Here is a 22411-nt window from a genome sequence, read left to right on the forward strand (position 1 = left end):
GGAGACAGAGGGGTCACTGGCATCCCCCCTGCTGCAGGCAGGTCTCAGCAGCTGGTCATCCCATCCCACCCAGTCAGTATGACCACATGCCCCCCAGCACAGAGGTACAGCACACTGTGGCAGCAGTTGGGCAGGCTGGAACCCTGGCAGCCGCGTCTCCCAGCAAAAAGGAGTTGACGGCCACCCCATCTTCCCTCTCTGACCATTACTTTTGCTTATCTTCCTGATGCCTGCAGCATAGGCATAATGTTTCGGTACATCTTTTGAAATCAACGAGGCCAAAGCAACAACTAGAAATGTTGCGAGAGAGAAAGATTACAGCCTGCCCAAATCAAACACTGAGCTGGGTGGAATTTCTGCCCAGGCCACAAAAAGCAGCCTCTGCAGCTCCACTGCCCCAGGACAGACAGACAGTCTACTCATGTCACAAAGGGTTAGGGTGAGGAACAGCCCGGGGTTGTTTATGATTTTGGGGCCCCTTGGACTGTTCAGTGGGCTGTCACCTCTGCAACAATCATCCTTCTGTGAATTTGCAAAGGCTTTGTGGGACAAGGAAAGGCTTGTGTGAGAGGCTGAGCTGGGAGACGGGTTACTTTGCTGCTTCATCCTCTTCCCACCCAGGCAGATGAGCAGCTACAAAAGCCCTCTGAGCCGCTCTGCGCCTTTCAGAAATGCCTTCGGCTCTGTCAAGCAAGCTGCACATGGGCAGGCCCCTCGAGCCCTGGCTGCATGTGAACAAAAGCAGTCTGTGTTTGCAGGACTGGGCAATGTTTTTGCTCCAGGGAGTCTCACATTCACATGCTGCCCACTGTGCTTTGGAGCAGAGTTTCACAGGTGCTGGAACCGCCAGGTGGTTTGCAGCACAGCAGCAGACATGCCACTGACCTGCAGGACACAGGGAACATGCCCCCCCAGATCGCAGTCTCTAGGCCTCTTCCCCATGCAGCACCATGTCAGACTGCTGGGCTGGCTGTCAGTCCCTCTGTGGAGCAGGTGCCTGCAACACTTGCCTCTTACGACCAGTCCCTCTGACAGTAGAGCAGGTACCACAGCACTGCTGGGGAAATTTGTGTACTTAGGAAGCCCCAGTATCCACCAGGGTCAGACCCAGCTCTGGGACACCTTGCAGAGCTAAAGAAGGATTGTTAACCTCAGTGTTAAGTGCCTACTCTCCATCCTCCTGTTTTCCTTTTCTCATTTTTTTGAAGACATTACTAGATATATGGGAAAGTAAAAAAAAAAAAAGCGTAAAAAATTGAATCACACATTTTGTTGGCAGAAAAAGAAAGAAGTCTCAGCATCATTTTTGATCATGCCATGAGGACGTCAGCTGCAGCGGGGAAAGCCTGTAAGGTTTCAGAAAACCAAGGACCATAATGCTGAGGTTAACCAGCTCTTCCTGTCTGAGCTGAGCACCGCTTCCTCCCTCCTATCGCACTGGCAGGGTTAAGAACTAGCAGCTGGAGAGAGACGCTGCTGTTCACCCTGAAACCTTTCTGCAGATGTCTGGCATCCAGGGGGAGGTGGGCAACTCTTGTGATTCCCACAAGATCCGGAGTAAAATGTTGCTGGACGAACAAACAGATTCTGTGTAAGCTCTGACAGTCAGTCTCACACTTTCATTGGGGAAAAAAAAAAAAAAAGAAAAAAAAGAAAATCTGTATCTGATTCTGTAAACGTTCTCCCCATTGGACGCAAATACTCACTTACTTTGGACGTCCAGTTCTCAATTTGCCTTTATGAGTTCTCCGCTATTTTTCATCATCCATTCCAGCAGCCATCCCAGAGCTAACTTCTTACCATCCAGAGCATTTTAAACTGTGGAAAAGGAAAATGCAGGTACCTTTTGGGGATTAAGAAAATGGCAACATCAGTGCTTGGAGATACGAAGATCAAGAGAAAGGAGAGCCAGGGAAACAAGGGGTGGCTTTACAGCAGTGGTACTTGTGCCACTTGCAGAATCAGCCACGGAGTGAAGGTGTGTAGCACTGCCGAGGACATGTATATGGATGGGATGGCAGTGTGTCCAGCTCCTAGTGTGCATATCTAGACATACTGGTACTTAAATATTATTGGCTTTAACAGACTTGTAAGATAAAAAAAACCAGCATGGCTCCTTTCCAAAGAGCAGACATTTGCTGAAGTGTAGTCGCCCAAGACAGTCTGACTTTCTACATTGCTGTGCACAGCTGCATGCTGGTAAAACATGGAAATAAATTGCTTGAAAAAGTACTTTGGAAAAAAGTACTGGGGGGTGAAAATGTAAGCTTAATTTGACTTATAATGAATTATTACCAAGATAAGGAGTAAGGAGTAGCCACATTAAGAGTGATAAAAATGAGATAGAAAACTAGATCTTGCTGAGACTTTTTTTTTCAACAAGTTCACTCGTTGCTGCTTTAACTAGCAATGCTGATGCAAGAGGATTTCTAATCAGTTACTATTGCTTGATTATTTAATTTTAATAAGTGTGATCAATACCATCCGCTCCTCCTTTAGATGTTAATGAACGCTTTAATATGACAGATGTGGACAGACGGTACACTGCAGATTAAAATCAGGCACAGCATTGAATTGCTTACAAACAGCAGAAGGATCCTCCTGGACATCTTGACAATCAGCCATAGGCAGCTGATAAATCTTGAGTTGCCACCACCAGCCCACAGCGTCTGCTCGGTAGGGCCTTGTTTTCAGGCCTGTACAACTACAGCACCATCCTCATCACCTTGGGAAAGAAACGTGCCCTTCCAAACCCCTGCAATTTCTTTCTAGGATTTGTGGAGGTCCAACCATGAAACTTGATCTTACGTCCCAAGATGCATATCCAAATTTTAGTAACACAAGCTCATTTCTAGCAAGTGCTCTCAGTGGCAGTTACTATCAGCTGGTACCCTCCGGCCCATTTTGGTCATGGCAAAAGATGTTAGGGAAGGATTCCCCAACCTAGAAAAATCCCGGTCTCCTGCTAAGTTGTGTCAGAGAAACACCCAATGGTGGATTGTCTATGTCCCCCAAACTAGTTGTCAGGTTCAATAAACCAGGGCCAGAAGCTGGGTTACTAACCAGCTTTCAACCACTCTGAAGCCACAGGCAAGCTGCAAGCTTTGTTATCACAGAGCTTCACATGCAGTCCCATTCACTTCCAGGTAAAGCTTCCTAGTATTTTTTCTGCTCCTAACTGTTGTTAGAGGAAAAGCTGCTTAAAGGACAGATTCAATTCCTGACACTTGTTATCAGTTGTGTCCTGCTCCACTGGTTTTGGTGGACCCTGTCCTGATCTCATGAAATGTCCCAGTTCACTCAAGTAGGTGTTGAGAAACCCACCACGGGACTCGGCCCTCATTGGGGCTGGTGGGAATCAGAGGGAGGAGAGCTGCACATACCCCCAGGAGTGGCCTTTGTGTGGAGCAGGGAATTTACATTTCCTTTTGAACATTCAGTGATGGGGCTATGGTGATAGGGGTTATCGAGGGGGTGATGTGCCGGCAGCTCCTCCAGCATTGCTCACAACTGCATGCCAGCAAGCACTGGTTGGCATGGATTGTATGTAGCACCTTGTTCAAAGGTATCTCTAATGTACAGTTTCTTGGCTTTCAGAGGGTACCATGTGTTCTTTGGGTTCAGCTTCCTTTATCTGTGTCTTCCTTTTTTTTTTCACCTTCTTGCATCTTGGGAAACCCTAACTTTTTTTTTTTTCCTTTTTAATTGTGTGAAATCAACTTGGAGTGAAAAGGCCATGAAGAAACCTTCTGATGTCAAGTGAGTGTACAGCTGTGTCTTTGTTCTCAGTGGAGCTAAAGACCACATTAATCAGAAACTTTGCTGACCTTGCCTTTACTACCTAAAGACTGAAAGACAAAAGCGACACAGTCTGGCCACATTTAAAAATTCAATTAAAAATTCCTGCTGCCCTGGAATAAATGCTATCATAGACCTCAGTGGGGACAGATGTAACTGTGATAAAGGCAATGCCTTTTTCTCCCTCTATTTTAATTTTTCCCCTCAAAAGAATAAAGCCTAGGTTTTGTTTCTCCTTCTGATTACAGCTGTGTACACGATGGAGCGTGCTCAGTGGTATCGGGGCTTTTAGTAAAGAGCAAGGTGAGAAATTCCTGAGAGGGGATGGCGAGCTGAAGTGGAGAAGTAAAGCTACTGGAGTGGACCTGCAGGAAAATCTCCCTGTGTTCCTGTTTTTCAGACTATGTTCATCTGATAAAAATACGACCTCTTCCTATAGCCCTGACAGATGCAGATGGAACAAGGGGTGGGGAGACCCTGCTCAGAGCTGGACTCGGCATCTGGAGATGTAAGCAAGGCAAGGGGAGACGTAGCAGCACAACTCCTTCTTTAAGGATGAAATGGAGAGCCTTCTGTTGTGGCACCTGGCTATGCCTTACTGATTTTATTGTTGAAATATTAAGCAAATCAGTGGATATCCAGTCAGCTAAGAACAGGAGCAGCCAAACAGTGGGGAGAAAATCAGATTAAATCCCTCGGCACCAAGCGTGACAGGAGAGGTGGGCAGCCTTCCCCTTCCACCGGCAGGCCCCAGGCCGCACCGGCCAGCGAGGATGCGAAGTCTGGCTTCCATGTGGCGAATTGAGTAGGAGCAGGCACATCTTCTCTAGGCTGAACGTTCAGTTAAATTAAGGGGCAACCACCGTCCTCAGAACGTCCTCCGGCCCCGCCAGCTCCCCCTGGGCCTCTCCCTCCCCGCCTTGCCGGCCACCTGCCTGTGTGGCTTCTTTGCGTGCTGCACCCTTATCCACCCGCCCTCGCCGACCCTGCTCTCCCCTTCGCCCCTCCTGGGCTCGCTCTCGCCCTGCGGGGGCATGCCCGGGATGGCGTTGGGCTGGGGGGGGGCGCGGGGGTACCTGCGGTGCTGGTATGCCGGGGGGGCTGCTGGCAAGGAAGTCCTGCCAGCTCTTCCCGAGTGCCGGGGGGGCACCGGGGAGCTGGTCCCGCTGTGCCGCCCGTCCGAGGAGCTGCAGGAGTTACCGCTGTGCGAGGTGTTCCGGCCTTTGCCGGCAGACCTGTCCCTCTCCGAAGGGGTGTCAGAGGCTGTGCTGGAGGTGCTGCTGCCTTTCGAGTTCAGCTGCAGATTCGAGAGGTTTCTCATCAAACCGTGCGAGAGGGGAGAGGAGTTTCTGGAGTGGCTGATGGATGTGAACTGGTAACTGACGGGGCCACGTGTCCTCCTCACGGCAGCAGCGTAGGAGTCCTGGCTGTGAAGGTAGGGCAGGTAGTGGGTGACGGTGGTTGGGCTGTGCGGGTGGCCGTGCTGGAGAGAAATGGCTTTCGCTATTTGGTGCATCCGCAGTGTCTGCATCCACTGGCTGTCCACACCTGGCAGGGAAACAGAAATGGAGTCAGCTTTCTGTGAACTGATGGAAAACTGCTCCCTGGTTTACCAAAGGTGTGAGGTTAGGTACCAGGGTTTCTCTTGAAAGAACCTCAACACAACTTAAAGCACCCCTTCCCTCCCAGCTTTGCAGCAAATTGTCCTAGTTTTGAATATGTTCAATATTATTGTTGAACACAATGTTGGACTTTTAAAATAGCAAGTGATGCAAATATCTATGATGCCAGTGCTGATTATGGAGCTTAGACTAGAAGACGCTTGCTGAACCATCCATTTGGCTGCTCAGGTGGGTTCCCACTCCCAAGTCCCTCCCAGTGTTTTTAACCCAACCTGATTTTAAACATTTCCTGTGATGCTCCTGGCAGCCTCGGCAGATTTCTCCACAGCTTTCATTGCAAAAGAGCCTGGAGACCTCCAGTGCAGGCATGGAGTGGGCACTCCAAGGTGCTGGCACCACTGCATTGCTCTCCACCTGCGTCTCTCCCAGCCAGCACAGTCACACCGCTCACAGCTGAGCGCAGACGGAGGCAGTGCAGACCCCAGCGCAAACCCCTGCTGCAGCAGCCACACTCCCTCCTCTCACTCCATTTCCTCTTCAAAGGGCTACACACCACAACAACCAGAGCCACTTCAGCTGTTGTTATTACTACAAATTCAGAAGTCAATCTACTTTGCATGCTCCAGATACTGAGTCTAAGCCCCAGCTTAGGAAAATCAGTGAGGCAGCTGGCTTCAGGCAGGATAGCTCAGGCAGTGCTTAACTGTCAGCAACTTGGGCTATTACAGTTCCCTCACACCTCCTGTCACAGCTCTGGGGTTGTAACAGAAGTTGTAGCTCCCAGAGATCAGACTGAAGTGCTTTTGAAACTCAGTCCTGTGGTTTGCATGAAAGCCTACAGCAGATACAACAGTTGTACATTTTCCATTTGAACTTCGAGGACTGCCTAGTTTGCTACTTTATGGGTAGAGCAGAGACCAGGAATTCCTCTTATCCAAGGCCACAGCTCTGGCCAAAAACCCATAGGCAGCAGCTTGAATTATTTTGGCCTAGAGAGATTTGTCCCTAAAGATTGCTAATCATTCCAACAGGAAAGGATAACCCTGCCAGCTTGAAGCAGCATAAACATGACTGAAATGTTATTGTCTTCAACAGAAGACTCCAGCTCTAATCTCGCCTTTTGCTGGTTTTCCAGGGAAAAACTCGCATGCTGTGAGCCCTCTGCCTCTCGCTGCAATGCTGCAATTGGCTGCGGGGAGTTCTGTGGGAGCTGGTTAGCGGCTTTGTCCTCCTTAGGATTGTTCCTGTTAAGATGTAATGGATGGTCTCTTCCATTCCTCCTTTCCCTAGACTTTGTTTGAATCCTAAGAGAATTAAATCACTTCAACTTAATGTCAAATACATCAAAAGGAAACTGTGTTTCCTGTCAAGGTGCGAGCGTGACACCACCACAGCAGATAGCTCTAGCTGCACTGAGAGAGGAACCTCCTCTCATGGAAAGACAGATGGGAATTGCCTTCTCTGCTTCTTAACCTCCTTGAAAGTCATGGTTTCAAAAGAAACGTGCATGCTGAAATGTACTCACTAGACACCATCTCCTCTGCCGTTCCCACGTGCCCTCCTACCCAGGTTGTGGACGTAAAACACAGGACTCATAAACCTGCAGGCAGCAGGCTCAGGACTTGAGTTTGGGTCTTCACATGTTATCAGCTTTCAGGTGGCCACGACATGCCCTGTAGGACCAGTGCCGATGCTGTCCTGAACGCGGAGCTCCCTCCAGTGTCTTCAGGCTGTTCAGTCCCTGCTCCTTGTGGCCAGCTGCAGTCGCCAGCCAAGGGACCAGTTGCCCATCAGGGAACCTCCCTGACTGCCCTGTGGGCTGCCTCGCACCTCCTGTGGGCTGGGGGCTTCTCCCTCATGTGGCCTCTGAGCCACCAACTCTGTATGATGAGTTAAATGCTCTGTGTGGCAGCCCACAGAGGTAGTACCTTCACTACTGGTTATTTTAGCCTCTCAGACAGGTATCCTTATCATTGTGCTTGGATTTGGTGGCGGTTTAAATCTGAGGTGGGTGGTCTGGTAAAGAAGACAGGCCAGAAGGCTTGGTAGAGCTGAGGCACAGCTTTCACGCTGCCTGGTAACCCACCTCCTCTGAACCATGCCTATCCACTTGGGTGCCGACAATATATTAGTGCCTTCTTGTAACTCCTCCATGTGCCAAAAGGACAGACAGACAAAGCCCTCCCACTGCTTGCTGCAAAAAAATGAAAGCAGCCCAGCTTACTGTGGCAGAGCCAACTACCACACTTTGGTATGGCTGTACGGCTCATCACCCTGAAACTAGGGTAATCTCCATCAGCAGAGCTAATCCACAGTGAAAATGTATCTTTTAGGACATGCTTTAGGTCCCATCTGCATTACCGAACACACTTGTGTTGCTAAAGGATCACAATGGCTTAGGAATAAGACCATCCATTTTAGATGTGTTAGTAGTCAAAACCCAGCACCTCTCAATTCTCAAGACCATTCTACATTTGGCAGTAGTGTAAAATCAGAGAAATTCACCCTCCGCTGACGGGTATTTTGTTCCAGCTCCTGTGCTGCCCCTCAGCTGTCCCAACCCAAACATTTCTGTGAACTCAATCAGAAACACAGCTTTGGTTAACAAACACCTTTACAAAAAGAACAGCAGATCTTAAAGGAAGAACTGTGCTAGAGTCAACTGAGTTGAGTTTGACTATGTGAGTAGCATACTTTAGTTAGGAAATGAAGACTGCAGCATAAAGCCCACTGTATTATTAAATGTATCTCACTGAACAAGTCAAGCCCCAGAAGCCATAACCAAACACTATTCCAGAGTCAGATAATGATGAACCAGGGCTGGTTCAAACGGGCAGGCTGAGCTGTGGAAGAAGACTTCACTCCTCCTCGCAGACAGCAGGACATCAGGAGCACTATGGGGTCTGCCAGGCTGGCAGCATGTACCTGTCAGAACAGCGTATCACCCACAGCGGACTTTTTGCCAACCCATGTGCAGTTTCTGAGGCTACAGCCTTGGTATGTGTGTCCCCCTCTGCAAGAGCACTGGCCAGACCAAGAGCAATCTGCACCCAAACATCTCTTCCAGGAAGGGCTCTGTATCCAAGCACAACATCTGTGCATAGCTCCCTGTGTGCTGGGTGGCCAAGAGCAGGAGGAAGGAGCTGGCCAAAGCACTCCTGCTGAATTTGCATTGCAGGGAAAGGAAGCCAGGATAAAAGCTGCTGAAAGCACTGGCTCCCCAAATCCTCAAAACAGCCAGTGGGAAGCAGTTGTATTGTGCATCACTTGTTTTCTTTCTCCCTTCCCTTTGGATTCCATTCCTCTCCCCTTCTCCCTCCTTTTCATGATAACTGTTATTATTATAATTATTATTGGTTTTGTTTTATTTTATTTCAATTATTAAATTGTACTTATACCAACACTTGAGTTTTACATTCCTTTCCGACTCTCCTCCCCATCCCTCCAGGTGGCTGCATGGTACTTAGTTACTGGCTGGGGTTAAACCACGACATGACATCAGCAATGAAGTTTGCATGTATTGTCTTACTTGAGTTGGATCTGCTCCGTGAATTCCCCTCCGAGTTGGGGAGCGAGGTTTGGATCATGAGCTGCACTGTCTCAACCTCGTCCTGCGCTTTCACCTTGCTCCAGCAGATAGCTTGGACGTGCCTGGTGGTTTTGGGAGCTCTAACATCACTCTGCTCAGGAAGGACACAACAAGCATGAGGACATAATAACACACAACCCACTAAGCTCTCCTAAGAGGGAACTTCCACTAGTGCCCGAGCAGCAGCAGCATTTTCAATATAGAGTCTGTTTTGCAAAACCACTCAGCCAGTCCTCAAGTATTTTTAGACTAGATAATTTTGGCTGGTATTTTGTGATTATGCTAAAAATGTGGTAGTGAATAACTGTTTCAATTCATGTACCATGTGGAGGAAAGATCTGAAGGCCTTCCTCTACAAACACAAAAAGATATTTTACTAGTTATATTAATGTGAGCATCAAACAGGCAGTGCTTTCTGCTAAAAGAGGTAGGACTAAGCAGGTATCTTTGCGGGGGGACCCTCCACAAAACTTTCCTGGAGTATCAAGCTCTTCAATTTGCTGTCAAGAACCTATGACTCTTGCGAGAAACTTCAGGCTGAAAGAAAACTACTGTTCTTCACTTCTGAGACAGACAAGTGAGGTCCCGGATTTCTCTGTCTCTCCATCACTTCTTGAATCCCTGCTCAGGACAGAGCTGGAATCCCAGTGATTAGCCTCCTTGTGACAAACACCATTGGTCTCTATAGAAGCACATTTGTAATTAACCGCAAACTCCTTTTACAAAGACTAACTTCTATCACTTTAAATTCTATTCCTGGTTTCATTTTATCTTATTTTACTTTTGACTTTTCACTTTCTTTCTTATCCTGTTGCTTCTCTGCTCTCCTAATTAGCACTTCACTGAAAAGGTAAAAAACCAGTCTCTTCAAGTAATGCAAACAACACTGCCATTACCCTTCAAGCAAAAGGAGTTTTCGTCCTTGAGAAAAAGAGCCGTCCCAGGCAGCAGGCTGAGGATGTTGTCTCTGTAAACCTTATTCAGCTTTTGCTCTGAACTTTAGATTTTACAATTAATTACAGGCTGCTGAGACTTGATTATAGGATATAACAAAGCCAAAGGATGCTATTTCCACACCTCCCATGTAGGTTTTATCTTGGATAAACACTTCTTTAATTTGTTTCTTAGAGCTTACCTCATATGTAACAACACATTCAACAGACTGGTGTTCTTCTATCCCCACAATCCATTTCTCCATCACAAACGGTGGCTGAAAAAAACATGTTAGGAGTTTTATAAGGTGCTCTTCATCTCCTGACTTGTTTCTGAAATACCCTAAAGATATTTTTAACATCTGCTTTTTTCATCCGTTTCTGTATTGTTAACAGCACTACTTTTCTTTAAATCTTATGAGACAAAGCAATACATTTAGGAATTATTTACTTCCTTGTTTACCAAAGGAAACTGAGAAGAGATTTCTATAAATAACAGACAGGAGGTAAGACAATGTGTAATGTTTTCATGGGGGCATAAACCTTTTTCATTATTGTGCATGTACAGTTCTTTTCTGCTAGACTTACAGAGGCCAGCAAGAACAAATATCTAGAGAGTCTCAGAGGTGTTCACTGACAGATATAAAAGTTGAAGTATGTGAAATACACATTGAAGTATGTGAAAAATTAATGTTATTGTATCTAGCTGTTAGTTTATATAACTGTAAGCCTTTTTTTTAAAGGAAAAAATTAAAATGTCTAAGTTGAAAATTAAAGAGAAAAGTATTTTGCAAAATAATAATAATAATAATAATAACAACAACAACAACAATAGTAGTAGTAGTTTAAAAAATCACAGGTGTTGTTCCAGAAATCACTAACTATAAACATAGTACTAGTGTGAATTAAATATTAGAATACTTCTTGGCAAGTACTCATCTCTTACATTTTCCTTAAAGTTCTGACTGTTGAGAATCTGATTTTCAGTTTTTCCTTTAGAAAAAATAACCAAGGTTCCACCAAAATTTTGCCAAAAAAAATCACAGATAAAAGCATTCAGGAGTTTGAGGGTTTTTATCAGTGCACAGTGGAGCAGCATTCTAATTAGTAATCAAACTGTATACTTTTTCATTTAGAAATTTATTTTGTTAGCTGTTATGAAGTGGAGCACATTAACAAAACCAAACAATTAAAATATCAGCAAACAGAATACCCTCTGCATTTACAAAGCCTCTGTTGCTTACGGTAAAAGCAGTCTAAATGCTGGCTGGTAAATATTTGCAGGCAGGTTCTGAAATAAGGTAAAATGCCCAGTGACACTGAATTGCAGATGTTCAGTGCTGTACTGTCTGTTGATGGGTTTCAGTCTTTGCAACCCATTGTTGCATGAAAGAGGGAGTTTTAGAACCACGTAAAAGTTCTGAAACCATGTCAAAAAAAGATAAAGAGAGGAAAAAAACCCCAACCCAGACAAATCACATCAAGTTTCAAACTGGAACATTTAAATCAGCTTTTTTCTCTTGAAAAGGAAAGTAATTTTTTGAACATTCTTTTCTTTAAAAGTGGTAATAAATTCAGAGGATATAACATGGAATTAAAACAAGAAAATATAAATTAGTTCCTTCTCTTATTTTTCTATTGTTAACATTATTGTCAGCTTAAAAGAGAACCAAAATACCTAACTCCTATTATGATACAAATCTGTTTAAAATGTGCATTTTATTTAAAAGCTGTCAAGAGATTGAGCTTCCGAAAGCACAAAAGTCGACTGCTGTGGTATTTTAATGTCTTTGTTTGAGATCTGTGAATTCGTGAAAGCTTTAAGGCTGTAAATACCTTTGTCATCTTTAAAATCTCTACATCAGGTAGGTTAGTGTTGAATGTCACATCTTTTATGTAGGTTATTGCAATTTCATCCCCGTCCATCTCCATGTACATTTTCCATTTACAATCCTATGAATAATAAAAAAAGAATGCTGGATTGTTAGAATACAAATTAAAAAAAAAAACCAACAACAACAACAACAACAAAATGAAACAAAACCAAAAGCCAAAACAACCCAAAACCTAATCCTCAATATATGGAGGCAAAAAATAACCCAAGGAGAAAGATAAGGAACTTATACATATTTTAGGACATGCATGTTTTCCAGTAAAAGTGTTGATACTGGAAAACCCTCAGGTTCTCTTGTTTGCTTTCCTCCTAGCTCAGCCCGAGAGACAGTTGCTACGTGGACAGGTCTGGATGTCTTCAGAGGTGTGGATCTCCTGAAGGGAGCCACCAGGAGGACAGTGGCTTCACCCACCTGGCCAGACAGCCCATTCACGTGAGCGGCGCGGGAGCTCTGCCCACCCGCGTGGCGGTGGAGGCACAGGGCAGCGGTGGGAGCCGTCACGTGGGGTCACAGCCAGTGCTGGCAGCCAGCCCCAGGGACACCTTCCTGGTGAACCCAGGAACGAATGACCAGAGGGTCTGTGAAACACCGTTAAGACAGTTGCTCAGATAATGGACAGGAGGGTGAGCTGGTTATCACAGCTCAGTTACTTCAGATACCGAGTGCCCAGCAAAGCACTAGGCAGCAACTTCTGCTCACCTCAACTGCACTATTAATTATAAGCAAGCTCAGCTTAGAAAATAACCATAGTGAATCTAATAAACCAAAGCAATGAAAGGTATCCTTAAATAATCCTATGAGCTGAATGTGGGGCCAACATCCAACACTTTGCATGGGTGTGAGCCTACAGAAGCTGACAGCTCTGGCAGCATCCTGCAGGACATCCCATGCAGGCTAGGTGCTGGGACCAAGGTTTGTGCCTGTGCCCAGGGAGGCTCCCACTGGGGACTGGCAACTGCCTGTCCGTGGTGCAAACCAGCCGACATCCGCTGGTGTGCCTGGCAGGTGCTTTGGGGGTTAGATACGGTCCGGTGCACTGAGCTCCTCCAAAAATCGGTCCCCTGAGGGACAACAGAGGCTGCAGTGAAGCAGAGTGTCTCCACCTCCATGCAGACAGGAGGGATCTGCCCCTCAGACAAGGAGCTCCTCCAGACACACCAGGGGTTCAGGAGGCTCTGTCCCCGCCGCGTGCCACCAGCCAGGCAGGTGCGGTCTCAGCATTTGTGGGAGGCAGTCTTCTCCTCAATTCCGCACAGAAAATGCAAAAAACTTTCAATGGGGACACAGATGGCCGCTTAGGGTCAAAGGCTTGCGTAAGCAGTTATTTGCACACACAAATGTACAGCAGCCTAAAAAGTATCCGTTCGCACATGCGATTATCTGCTAGTGTTTGCACGTGCATCTCTCATAAATGTAACATAGGAGCTCAGCCCTCAGAAGTCTCAAAGCTTTCAATCAGGCATTGAATTGGCAATTCCAAGATGAAAGAAAACTGGAGTATAATCATTTCCGAACCGCAACAACAAATTATGCTTATGAAAGCATTTGGCCCTGTGTGTCCATCTGTCCCCATTGAAAGCTTCCACATTTTATGAGCAGAGTGGACGTGTGAATTGGTTTTTGCATCACCCCGGTGCACGTTTGAGTGATGGGAACTGTGGTCCAGCGGTCAGGGTATCAGACCGAGACTCGGAGGCACCAAGTTCAGTTTCCAGTTCTACCATCAGCTTCCTGCACAATCTGACAAGGTGCCGAAGTTGCCTTGTGCCCCCGTTTCCTAATCATGGACTGTATCTCTTTGCATGTCCCTTTTCTCCCCTGCTTTTTTGGGTATGAGCTAACCTAGGGTTAAGCCTGTCTCTTCCCAGGTAGGAAGAGCATGACACACTGGCCCTGATGCTGGCTGAGGACCACAGGCGCTATGTAACTGGACAGCAACAGCAAGGCGAGTTGTCTTTGGCTCCTCCTCGCCTCTCAGATTGTGCTCCTCAACCTGCACCACCGTCTTTGTTGCCAGACGTTTTTGCAGGACTTCCTAAATTCATGCTACCTGGATTTCCTATTGCAGATCAAACCTGAGATTAGAGACAAGGCACTTGGTGACATTTCTAAGTTTTACAAAAACACCTGAGCCAAGGAAAGAACAAAACATTGACATAAAATACTACCCTCCAGTTAATTCAGCGCATCTCCTGCTGTGAAACCAGTGCCAAGCACCCGAGAGCCAGAGCTACGCTTTGTGCCAGGGCTCCTGTGCCCTCACAACTCAGGATTTTGTGCTGTTCACTCACATCTCTCTACAGACCCTTCCTATAGATCTGACAAACGTGAGCTCGTTTTAATAAACAACATAAATCACACGACCACCTCTAAAGAAAAGGCTGACAAGCTGTGTAAATCCAGGGTCTGGCAGGCTGCGGGCCCCTGCCCGTGCCCGGCCCTCGCCGGCTCCGCCACGCACGCAGGAGCCCGCTCCGTGCAGTAACGAATCAGGCTGCCCCACGCAGCTGTGGATGCTCGAGCCCTGCACAAACACCGCCTTCCCCAGTGCCCAACTGCAGCTTCAGAGAAAGGAATACACTCTCCTGTCCTTCAGATCCAGCCCCCAAACCTTCGGTCCTCCTTGGAGTCCTCTCCAGCCACACCGCACAGATACCAAAAAGGCAAATTACCACACTAAGCACACCTTCTCTGGTCGCTCAAGAATACGTGTCTTGTTTTATTTAGAAAGATGTTCATATTGTGTTGCTGTGAAATCATCAGAGGAAAGGAGAGAGAAAACGACAGAATGGCAGGCAGGGAAATAAAGAGGGGAGAGAAAGGGAAGGGGAGGCTGGGAGAAAAAGAGAAAAGATAGAAAAGACAGAAAGAAAGAAGGAAGGAAGGAAGGAGAAAAGACACCAGCTAGGTGACTTTCAATCAAGGCACTTGGGAAATATCTGAGATAGGTAGGTGGCTACTTGTCTTACAAACTTGGTAATAATTTTGTTCAACCACACAGTTACTAATGTGAGATTTGTGTGCGGCAGAAAGGGATATATTTCCCTGGTTTCCGATCGAGTTTTAGGTTCTTATTTAGCAACAAATAGGAAAGAGACACTTAGCTACTTAAGCAAAAAAATTGGCTAGAATAATCAAGTATACGTCTTTCAATTCTTTGAATTGAAGTCGTAAGATTTCTTGGATCGAGACTCTATTTAGTACCAGATGTATGTGGGAAAATAATTTGGAAATGGCTTGTTCAAAAGGTCTGGTTGATAAATGTACTTATACAAGTCCTTCAAAGAGATTTCCCTAGACATCTTGTAATTCAAGCATTAAAATCCCTCCCAATATGTACCTGCTCCATTTTGATTGAAATAAAGAATTTCAGCTTTTTGTTTAAAAAAACACACCCCAGTTTAAGAACGAAGAGACACAACCAGCAAAACTTTGTGTGAAAAACATTTCCAAATAACACTTTGACAAAGCAAATAAATCAGCAGCCTCTGCAAATGATTGTAGAAAAGCAAATCATACATGTATTTTGAGCCACCTCTCCCCAGCTTCAAAACAGAAAAACATGAACTCTTTAAAAATTAAGTCTCCAGCTCACCGTGGTGACAATACTTTAACCCCATATGTGCTAGCGCCTGCAACAAAAATGGAAAGGGAAACGAAAATCAGGCACAGGCTTTAAACAACAAACATGTCTCCTGCAACAACAGCTTAAAAACTCTGGCTGGGGAGACACCCCGTTTTTCAAGGAGGCCCAAATCCAGGATTATTTTAAAATCAGTGGTTGCAATAAACCTTTTTTTTTTCTTCTTCTTTTTTTTTTTTTTAAGATTGAAGAAAAAATGGAAACGGCATCGTAGCAGGCAACTGAATATTAGAAGAAAAGTAAGATGTAACGCAAGATGAAACAAATACGAAAAAAATGTTGGTCATGCTGGTACTAAAAGTAGTAGCATGTTGATGATTTAGGTCCCCAGAAGCTCCTTTACATTCTTAGCTATTATCTATCTCAGCTGCTGAAACCTGCTGTTTTAAAGGCATTAGAGTTGAACATCCAGTGACAGCACTTGGGTTATTTATCATTATGTATCACCCTGCTACACTATATTTTATTATTCTGGATTTAAAGGAAGATAACACAATTACGGTTAATTTGCTTCTCTTCTTTATATATATAGTGTCATGACCCACCATGGCTTTGTCCCATGAGATATTTTTAACCAAAAAGAAATCCACAAGAAACTCTCCCTAAAAATTCCATTAATAACCTCTTGTAGCGTGTATAGGTTGCAGGGTCTGGAACTAAGAATGTTTTAATCTCTTCAGCAAAACAATGTCTCATAATGATGTACAGGACTATTGCTGCACTGATGAAGAATCATACATAATTCAGCACCTTTCACTTGGCACCACTGTGATATCCTCATTAGCAGTGGCTCACAGTGGCTGTCAGATGGTGTCCATGCGAATGCAGGCATTATATTGTCTTTGAGATGTGCAGCTGCTTCCATGACACTGCCAGTATATAAAAACATGACGCCAGTTTGTTTTATTTAGTGCTAAACCTTCCAGTTTGTAAAAACAAGGCTGACACAGAGCCTGACATGAGGCAGTGAAAATAATTAGCTCTCATTTTCTCAGCCTCCTATTTCCTTCTCCCCGCTGTGTTCTCTTTCCACTAAACCACCACATGTCAGTCGAAATGGGAGGCAATTAGTGGGCTCATTTCAGTCCCCACAACTGTGCTGAAAAGAAAGTATTTATGATGGCACAATGAACAGCTGAAAGATTAAATAACATTTGCCTTTTGAAAAGAAAATGACTTCTAGCTAAATGGGCAATTTTTGATTATTCTCAAACAAGCTTAGAGTAGTTGGTTTTTAAAATACAAGAAAGGAAAATGAGTCATTTTTAGGTGAAAGAATCAAATAAAACTTGACACAGTAATGCAAATAACTGATGTTTTATTGCAAAATATGTAAATGTGTTATACCCTTAACAATGGCTGGTGTCTCAGGTCAGGGCAGGCTGCTGCCAGCCGGGCTCCTGCAAGAGAAGGTGGCTCCACCGCCGGTTTTGTTTCAGCTGTGCAGGCAGAAAAAAACAGGGGCGGAGGGGAGGCCTTCCGAGAGAGATGGTCTTAAAACATACAGAAACAAAGCAAGCGCAAGATATATTTATGTTATCAGTTGCCCGGGTGCCTTCTCCGAAAGCCAGAGCCCTTACTCCTCCACAAGGCAACAGGCGCCGCTGGCAGAGGCTTTGCCAGGAGAAGCACGAGGCCTTTCCAACACCCACGCAGGCCGCCTGGAACCAGCACACCCGTCCCGACAGCACCTTCCTCTGACATCCAGCGCTGCGCGGCGATGTGCCGTGCCGTGCCGCATGGGGGGAGCGCAACGGTAAACACTGGGACCCACTGCGTGCTGGGCGCTGGCACCCAAGGGAAGTGGGCTGTAGCAGCCCAGACGGAGAGCTCTGCGATGATGGCGGTCCCGCAGAAGAGGACTGCCACGGCCACAGGCATCACCATCCACATGAGCCGCCTGTGTGCAACAGCGGGATTGGAAAGGTGGAAGCATGGAAGACACAAGTCCCTTCCCTGGGTGCTGCGCAGGTGCCCTCCTGTGCCGTCTGAGCCAGCCCCATCCTCCGCTGGCGTTCCCTGGGGACTGCTCGTGGGAGCAGCGCGATGGAGCTGTGCTGGCACCATGGCCCCGCTGACAGGGGGGGCCTGCCGAGGCGGCAGCTCACACACGGTGGTTTGCAGCCCCACAGGACGGGATGTCAGCTGCGGGGACAAGGGTGTGCAGGAGCTCAGGAAAGGCATGGCAGGGCCGCTGGGCACTTCCCACACGTGTGACTCCTCTTCCAGGCTTCTGGCTGGAGGGGGCATTCCAAGCGTCCAGACCACTGCGACCTGCCCGTGCTTCCACAGATATACCCGTGACTGAGGCTGTACACGTGAGGGGCCGTGTGTGAAAGGCAGCAAGCTAATTCAGAGTGGCCAAGGTATGAAAATAAAGCTTGAGATTAAAAAGTCTAGAAATTCAGCTGAGCAAATTACCTAGCTGAAAAGTCTATACACCTCTGCAGGATTATGGAATCATTTCTGATGGGAATCCCTGGCTCAGCGCCGCCTACACAATGATTTTAAAAGGTGTTGGCTTGACTTTCACCTCAGTTACACATGGATGCTACAGCTGGAGCAATCCAAGTGGAGGCGATGGAGTTATACCAGCTCCACCTTGTGTAAAAACAATACATGGTCCCGAAAAGTCTCTTGAAAAAAAATAATACAAGGAATTCAGACCACCTGCACTAAACTTCTAACACCCTACCACTGATCCACCTCCTTGGTGGACTACATTAACCAATTCTTAATGGTGCTGCTTATATTTAAACATGGCTGTGATTTTATTTTACAGCTTAGCTATTACTTTTTCTTCACAAAGTATTTACCCCTTTACTGACTGCTTACTGGAATAGGAGCAAATCTGTGAAAGTGACAAACACAGCTACTCTGATTCTTGCATCAACTGTTAGGCTTTAGTAGCTTTGAGCTTTGTGCTTTCAGATGTAATTAAAGAGAGAGGCTTTAGAAGAGGTTTTGAGGTGAGGCTAAACAACTCCATGTTAGGAAGTCAAGGTACTTGCAAATATTTTGCAAAGGAAGGGTCAGATAAAACCAGTTCCTCTGCCAGCTTTACTTACTGAAGTGGGTTAATATACCTATAGAGCATGGGGAATATATACGAGTGAAAACCTACAAAACTGGAATTTTAAATTTTAGACCTTGGCCCTTGCTTTATTTTTTGCCACATTTGCAAGGTGAGGAGTAATTTTTCCTCTGTAAGGGGCAAATTAAACTGGTGATGTTATATCTCATCTGTCTGAAGTAGGAATTATTTTTAAGAAAGTAAAGAAAGGTTTCGTGCCTGTTGATGTAGTGGGAGGGTGAAGAGGCAGAAGCAGCAGAAATGCTCTTGAACACTTGTGAAACTGCATTCCAGTTACCATTTTGTCTGGTACTGCCTGCATTTTGCCAGCCCAGGGTTGTCCACATGAGGAGCTGGTCACAACGTCTCTCTAAATTAGCCTTAATATTACATTCACTTTTGAACATTTAAATAATAGCATTAAAATATATCCCAGTTTGGATATTCAAGGCTAGAAAATAGTTCACACAGTTAGCAGATGGTTTTGAAGAGCCTTTGCTCCTCAGCTTGTCAAATGGAGGGAGAGGAAACTGGGGAAAAATAAGGCAAAATGGTGAGCCCACTGCAAGGCTTTGTGTTTGGATATAGGTCACATTGTGCCACACTCGGTAAAAAATGAAAACATTCAAAGGCATGGTGAAATCTGCCCTTTTGAGGACCAAAACTAAAGAACGCATCAACAGGAGACAAAAAGACTGTGAACCATCCATCTTAAGGGGTTGGGTGATTCATCAGTGTGGAGCTGACACAGCTCAGACACCTTTCCCTGATTGGGAAATTTTAATGAGCCACCCAGGATGAGAAAGCCATTGAAAATTCCCTCTGCAGTTCTGCAAATCAGCTCAAGCCACAATTGCCAGGGTTTGTTTTTTTACCCTCTTTGGTATCTTGGAGTTAATTGGTGTGTGTCCCCCCCTTTTTTTTTTTAATTTGTGGGAAAAAAATCATATAAAATGTCTAAAACTATCATCTTTCAGCTCAGTGGGAATTGTGTACAGAAAGGTCATTAAAAGGAAGTGAATGGAAATAACCACATAACTCAAACTACAAGAGTTGGAAAAGAAACCTCTAAAAACCAGGTTAGCTTTGCAGCACTCACTCCTGATGCATTCGGAGAGCACAAAGGTCAACTGAGCTTTCATCACCTCCAAAGATGCAGCTAAAAAGGAAAGGAAACTGTAATGAAATGACTGCATCTGTCAGCTGGTGGAAACCAACACAATCCCACTAGAAGATGCAGTTTAAATTAGATAACAAATCTGAGGCTGGTAAAGTTGCGTACTGGGAAGTCAACATTGCATTCAGCGTACAGACAAGGCTGAACATGCAAATGCCATCCTGAGGTACATTCATCAGGATCCCTGCTAAAAGGCACTGCCGTTCCTACAGCCCTCAAGTTTGTGCCTGCTTACGCAGCAGGTGCGCTGGCTGTGCTACCAGGGCTCGCTGCAGCACCAGGAGCAGCCACCTGTGCCCCACGGAACCACCTTCACACCCGAGATGGGGCTGTGCTATGACCAGCCAACGCATCTGAATTAAACCTGCGCCCACCAAAGGGTTTCTGGGTCCTGGACCAGCTCAGCCAGCACTTTAACGCCCCGTGGCCTCGCAGTACATCGTGCTGCACACCAAGGCTGCGCTCACGCCAGAGCTTTAGCTTGGATCAGGAGCGTGCGCTTGTCCCAGGTGTCCATCCTGTCCCACACTTTGGCAGAGCCCCTTCCGAGCGTGTGGACGGGCTGGCTTCCAGGTGCCACTACACCAGGAGATGCACTACAATCACTGAGGGGAACTCAGTCCAGGAGAGCAGCGCAGCGCCAGCCTGGGGTAACACCTCCCGGTGTGACCTGTCCCCCTGTGCGCAGCCCTTCCTGCTGTGCTGCACCAGCGCCCAGCCGAGCCCAATAACCTCCCCTGACGCACGCAGGTCCAGCAGCCTGTGCATCACCCAGGGAACACATGTTCTCAACTTGTAACCCAGATTTGAGCTTATAGCCTCTCTTTTCTCATGGCTAAAACAGGAGAAAGGCTTCTTAGCTAGGCAGCTGGTTACAGGGACTGATTAGGGTAAAGTTCCTTTGAGAAATTTATTTTTAAACTGATGTAGGCCAGCTTTTTAGCTATAAAGATGGTGGAAGGTACAATCCCAAGTGCTTCTGCTGACCTACTTTTACAGGAACAGGCACCACTCTTTTACAAAAACAGAACAGTAAAAGAAGTTTAAACCCTTCGATCCTGGTTTACCCAGTATCTCCAAATCATTTTAGAACAAATCTGGATGGCAGCAGTAGCTGGCTTAAAGCAGCCTCTAGGGGAGCTAGAAGATTGTATCCAGGGATTTTCAAAGCAGCAAACTAGCCAAATTTTCTGTATTGTAGTATCACACCAGTCTTCGTTAGTGTTATGTTTAATGCAAATGATCCTGCTCATGTTGGCCCTAGCATCTTGCCCAAAAGCTCAGTTGATCTACTGCTTCCAGTCCACGTTTTAAAACTGGCTTAGCTGCAACATCTTTAAAGGCAGGTATGCATTAATAAGCAGATATAGGACAGAAGTTTCCAGCCCAGATAAACTCAACTTGCACATTCCCTGGAACAGCATCAGGGACACGGGTGCTGTGCAGGGCAGATGCCAGGGAAGGCATGCCTGGCGCACCACCGCTTCGGAGGGAATGGCTTCCTTAGGAAGGGGCCTGAGAGCACACAGAGCAGAGGACCAATTAGGAGGTCATGGGGAAGGCAGGACAAAAAAAAAAGAAGCGTTCTCAGTTGGCATGTCAGACACCTGCAAAGCTATGTTGGCACTGTGCCGGGCCACCGAGCTAGCCCTGTTCTCCCGTAGCAGTTCAGTTTCTGTCCTGCAGACTTTGGCACACTGTCATATTTGCCAATTTTGCCATCATGGCTAAAATATATACTTGTCATCAAACTTAGCTGGCTTTAGTGCAACCTTAATTCCTCTCCAACACTCAGAGGTCTGTTCACTCCTCTTGCTCTTTCCTGGGGAGAGCTGTCCACCTCCCTGCACTACGGCACACAATCCATACTGGAAATGGAAGGGAGATACAAGCTATTTATGGACTTTTAAGTTCCTTGAAGAGTTGCACATTGGAGAGAAAGATGCACATTTACAAAAAAGCAGCTGTACAGCATCACAAGCTACATGCATTCAAGAACAGTGAGACAGTCTAAGTAATTCACATAGTGATGGAGAAGATTTTCATAGAAAAAAAAGTGCTTAGGATAAAAGAAACAAACAAAAAAAGGAAATCTCCAGACAAAAAGCAAAAGGCTTTTTCAAATTGATGAAATGATTTCAGTACGAGTCCAAGTTCCTACTAAGTACAAACCTAAATGCTTTCTCTGCAAGCACCACCAAGTACAGAAATCAAGAGACTTCTGCAAACAATATGCCCTGAAAGCAAAGCAGCCAGATAACACAAGATGAAAGTCAGCCACCCACAAGTTTAGGGTGGACACACAATGCAGATTTGTCAAATACAAAAAGGAAACAAATCCTGCTGTCACAACCCCTGACTCTAACTCAGAAATGCTTTGCACATCATTTCCACATAGATGATTAATTCTAAAACCCTTGAACTCAGAGTCCGTGGCAGGCTGGATAAAGAAAACAAAAAGCATGGGACAAACCTCGCTCTCGAGAAAAGACAATGCAGTGGAAATGCTTTGCTGGAACATCTGGAGTCGTCAACACTCCTGTTACACAGAGCGCAACCAGCACAGATCCTTGAACCAGCTCGGCTTGGAGCTGAGGTTTGATTAGGGTGTGCCATGCTGGTAATTGCCTTTTACCAGATGCTGCACAGTAGTTTTGCCACCTGCAATGTGCTGCCCTTACC

General features: G+C 45.9%; 1 protein-coding gene across 3 annotated transcripts in view; it reads right to left on the reverse strand.

The window, feature by feature from the left end:
* Positions 1 to 2426: 2426 nt before the first annotated feature.
* The window catches only part of MAP3K20 (mitogen-activated protein kinase kinase kinase 20), a 94229-nt gene continuing 74244 nt past the window's right edge, over positions 2427 to 22411 (reverse strand). For all 3 annotated transcript variants that reach the window (XM_056348185.1, XM_056348187.1, XM_056348184.1), the window contains 4 exons: positions 11778 to 11894; positions 10145 to 10219; positions 8950 to 9100; positions 2427 to 5346 (listed from right to left, as the gene is read on the reverse strand). In XM_056348185.1, coding sequence (XP_056204160.1) covers positions 4667 to 5346; positions 8950 to 9100; positions 10145 to 10219; positions 11778 to 11894 — 1023 coding nt within the window. In that variant the 3' untranslated portion in view covers positions 2427 to 4666. The remainder of the gene's footprint in view (positions 5347 to 8949; positions 9101 to 10144; positions 10220 to 11777; positions 11895 to 22411) is intronic.

The sequence above is a fragment of the Falco biarmicus genome, chromosome 8 (genome assembly GCF_023638135.1).
Source record: "Falco biarmicus isolate bFalBia1 chromosome 8, bFalBia1.pri, whole genome shotgun sequence".
NCBI classification, from domain to species: Eukaryota; Metazoa; Chordata; class Aves; order Falconiformes; family Falconidae; genus Falco; species Falco biarmicus.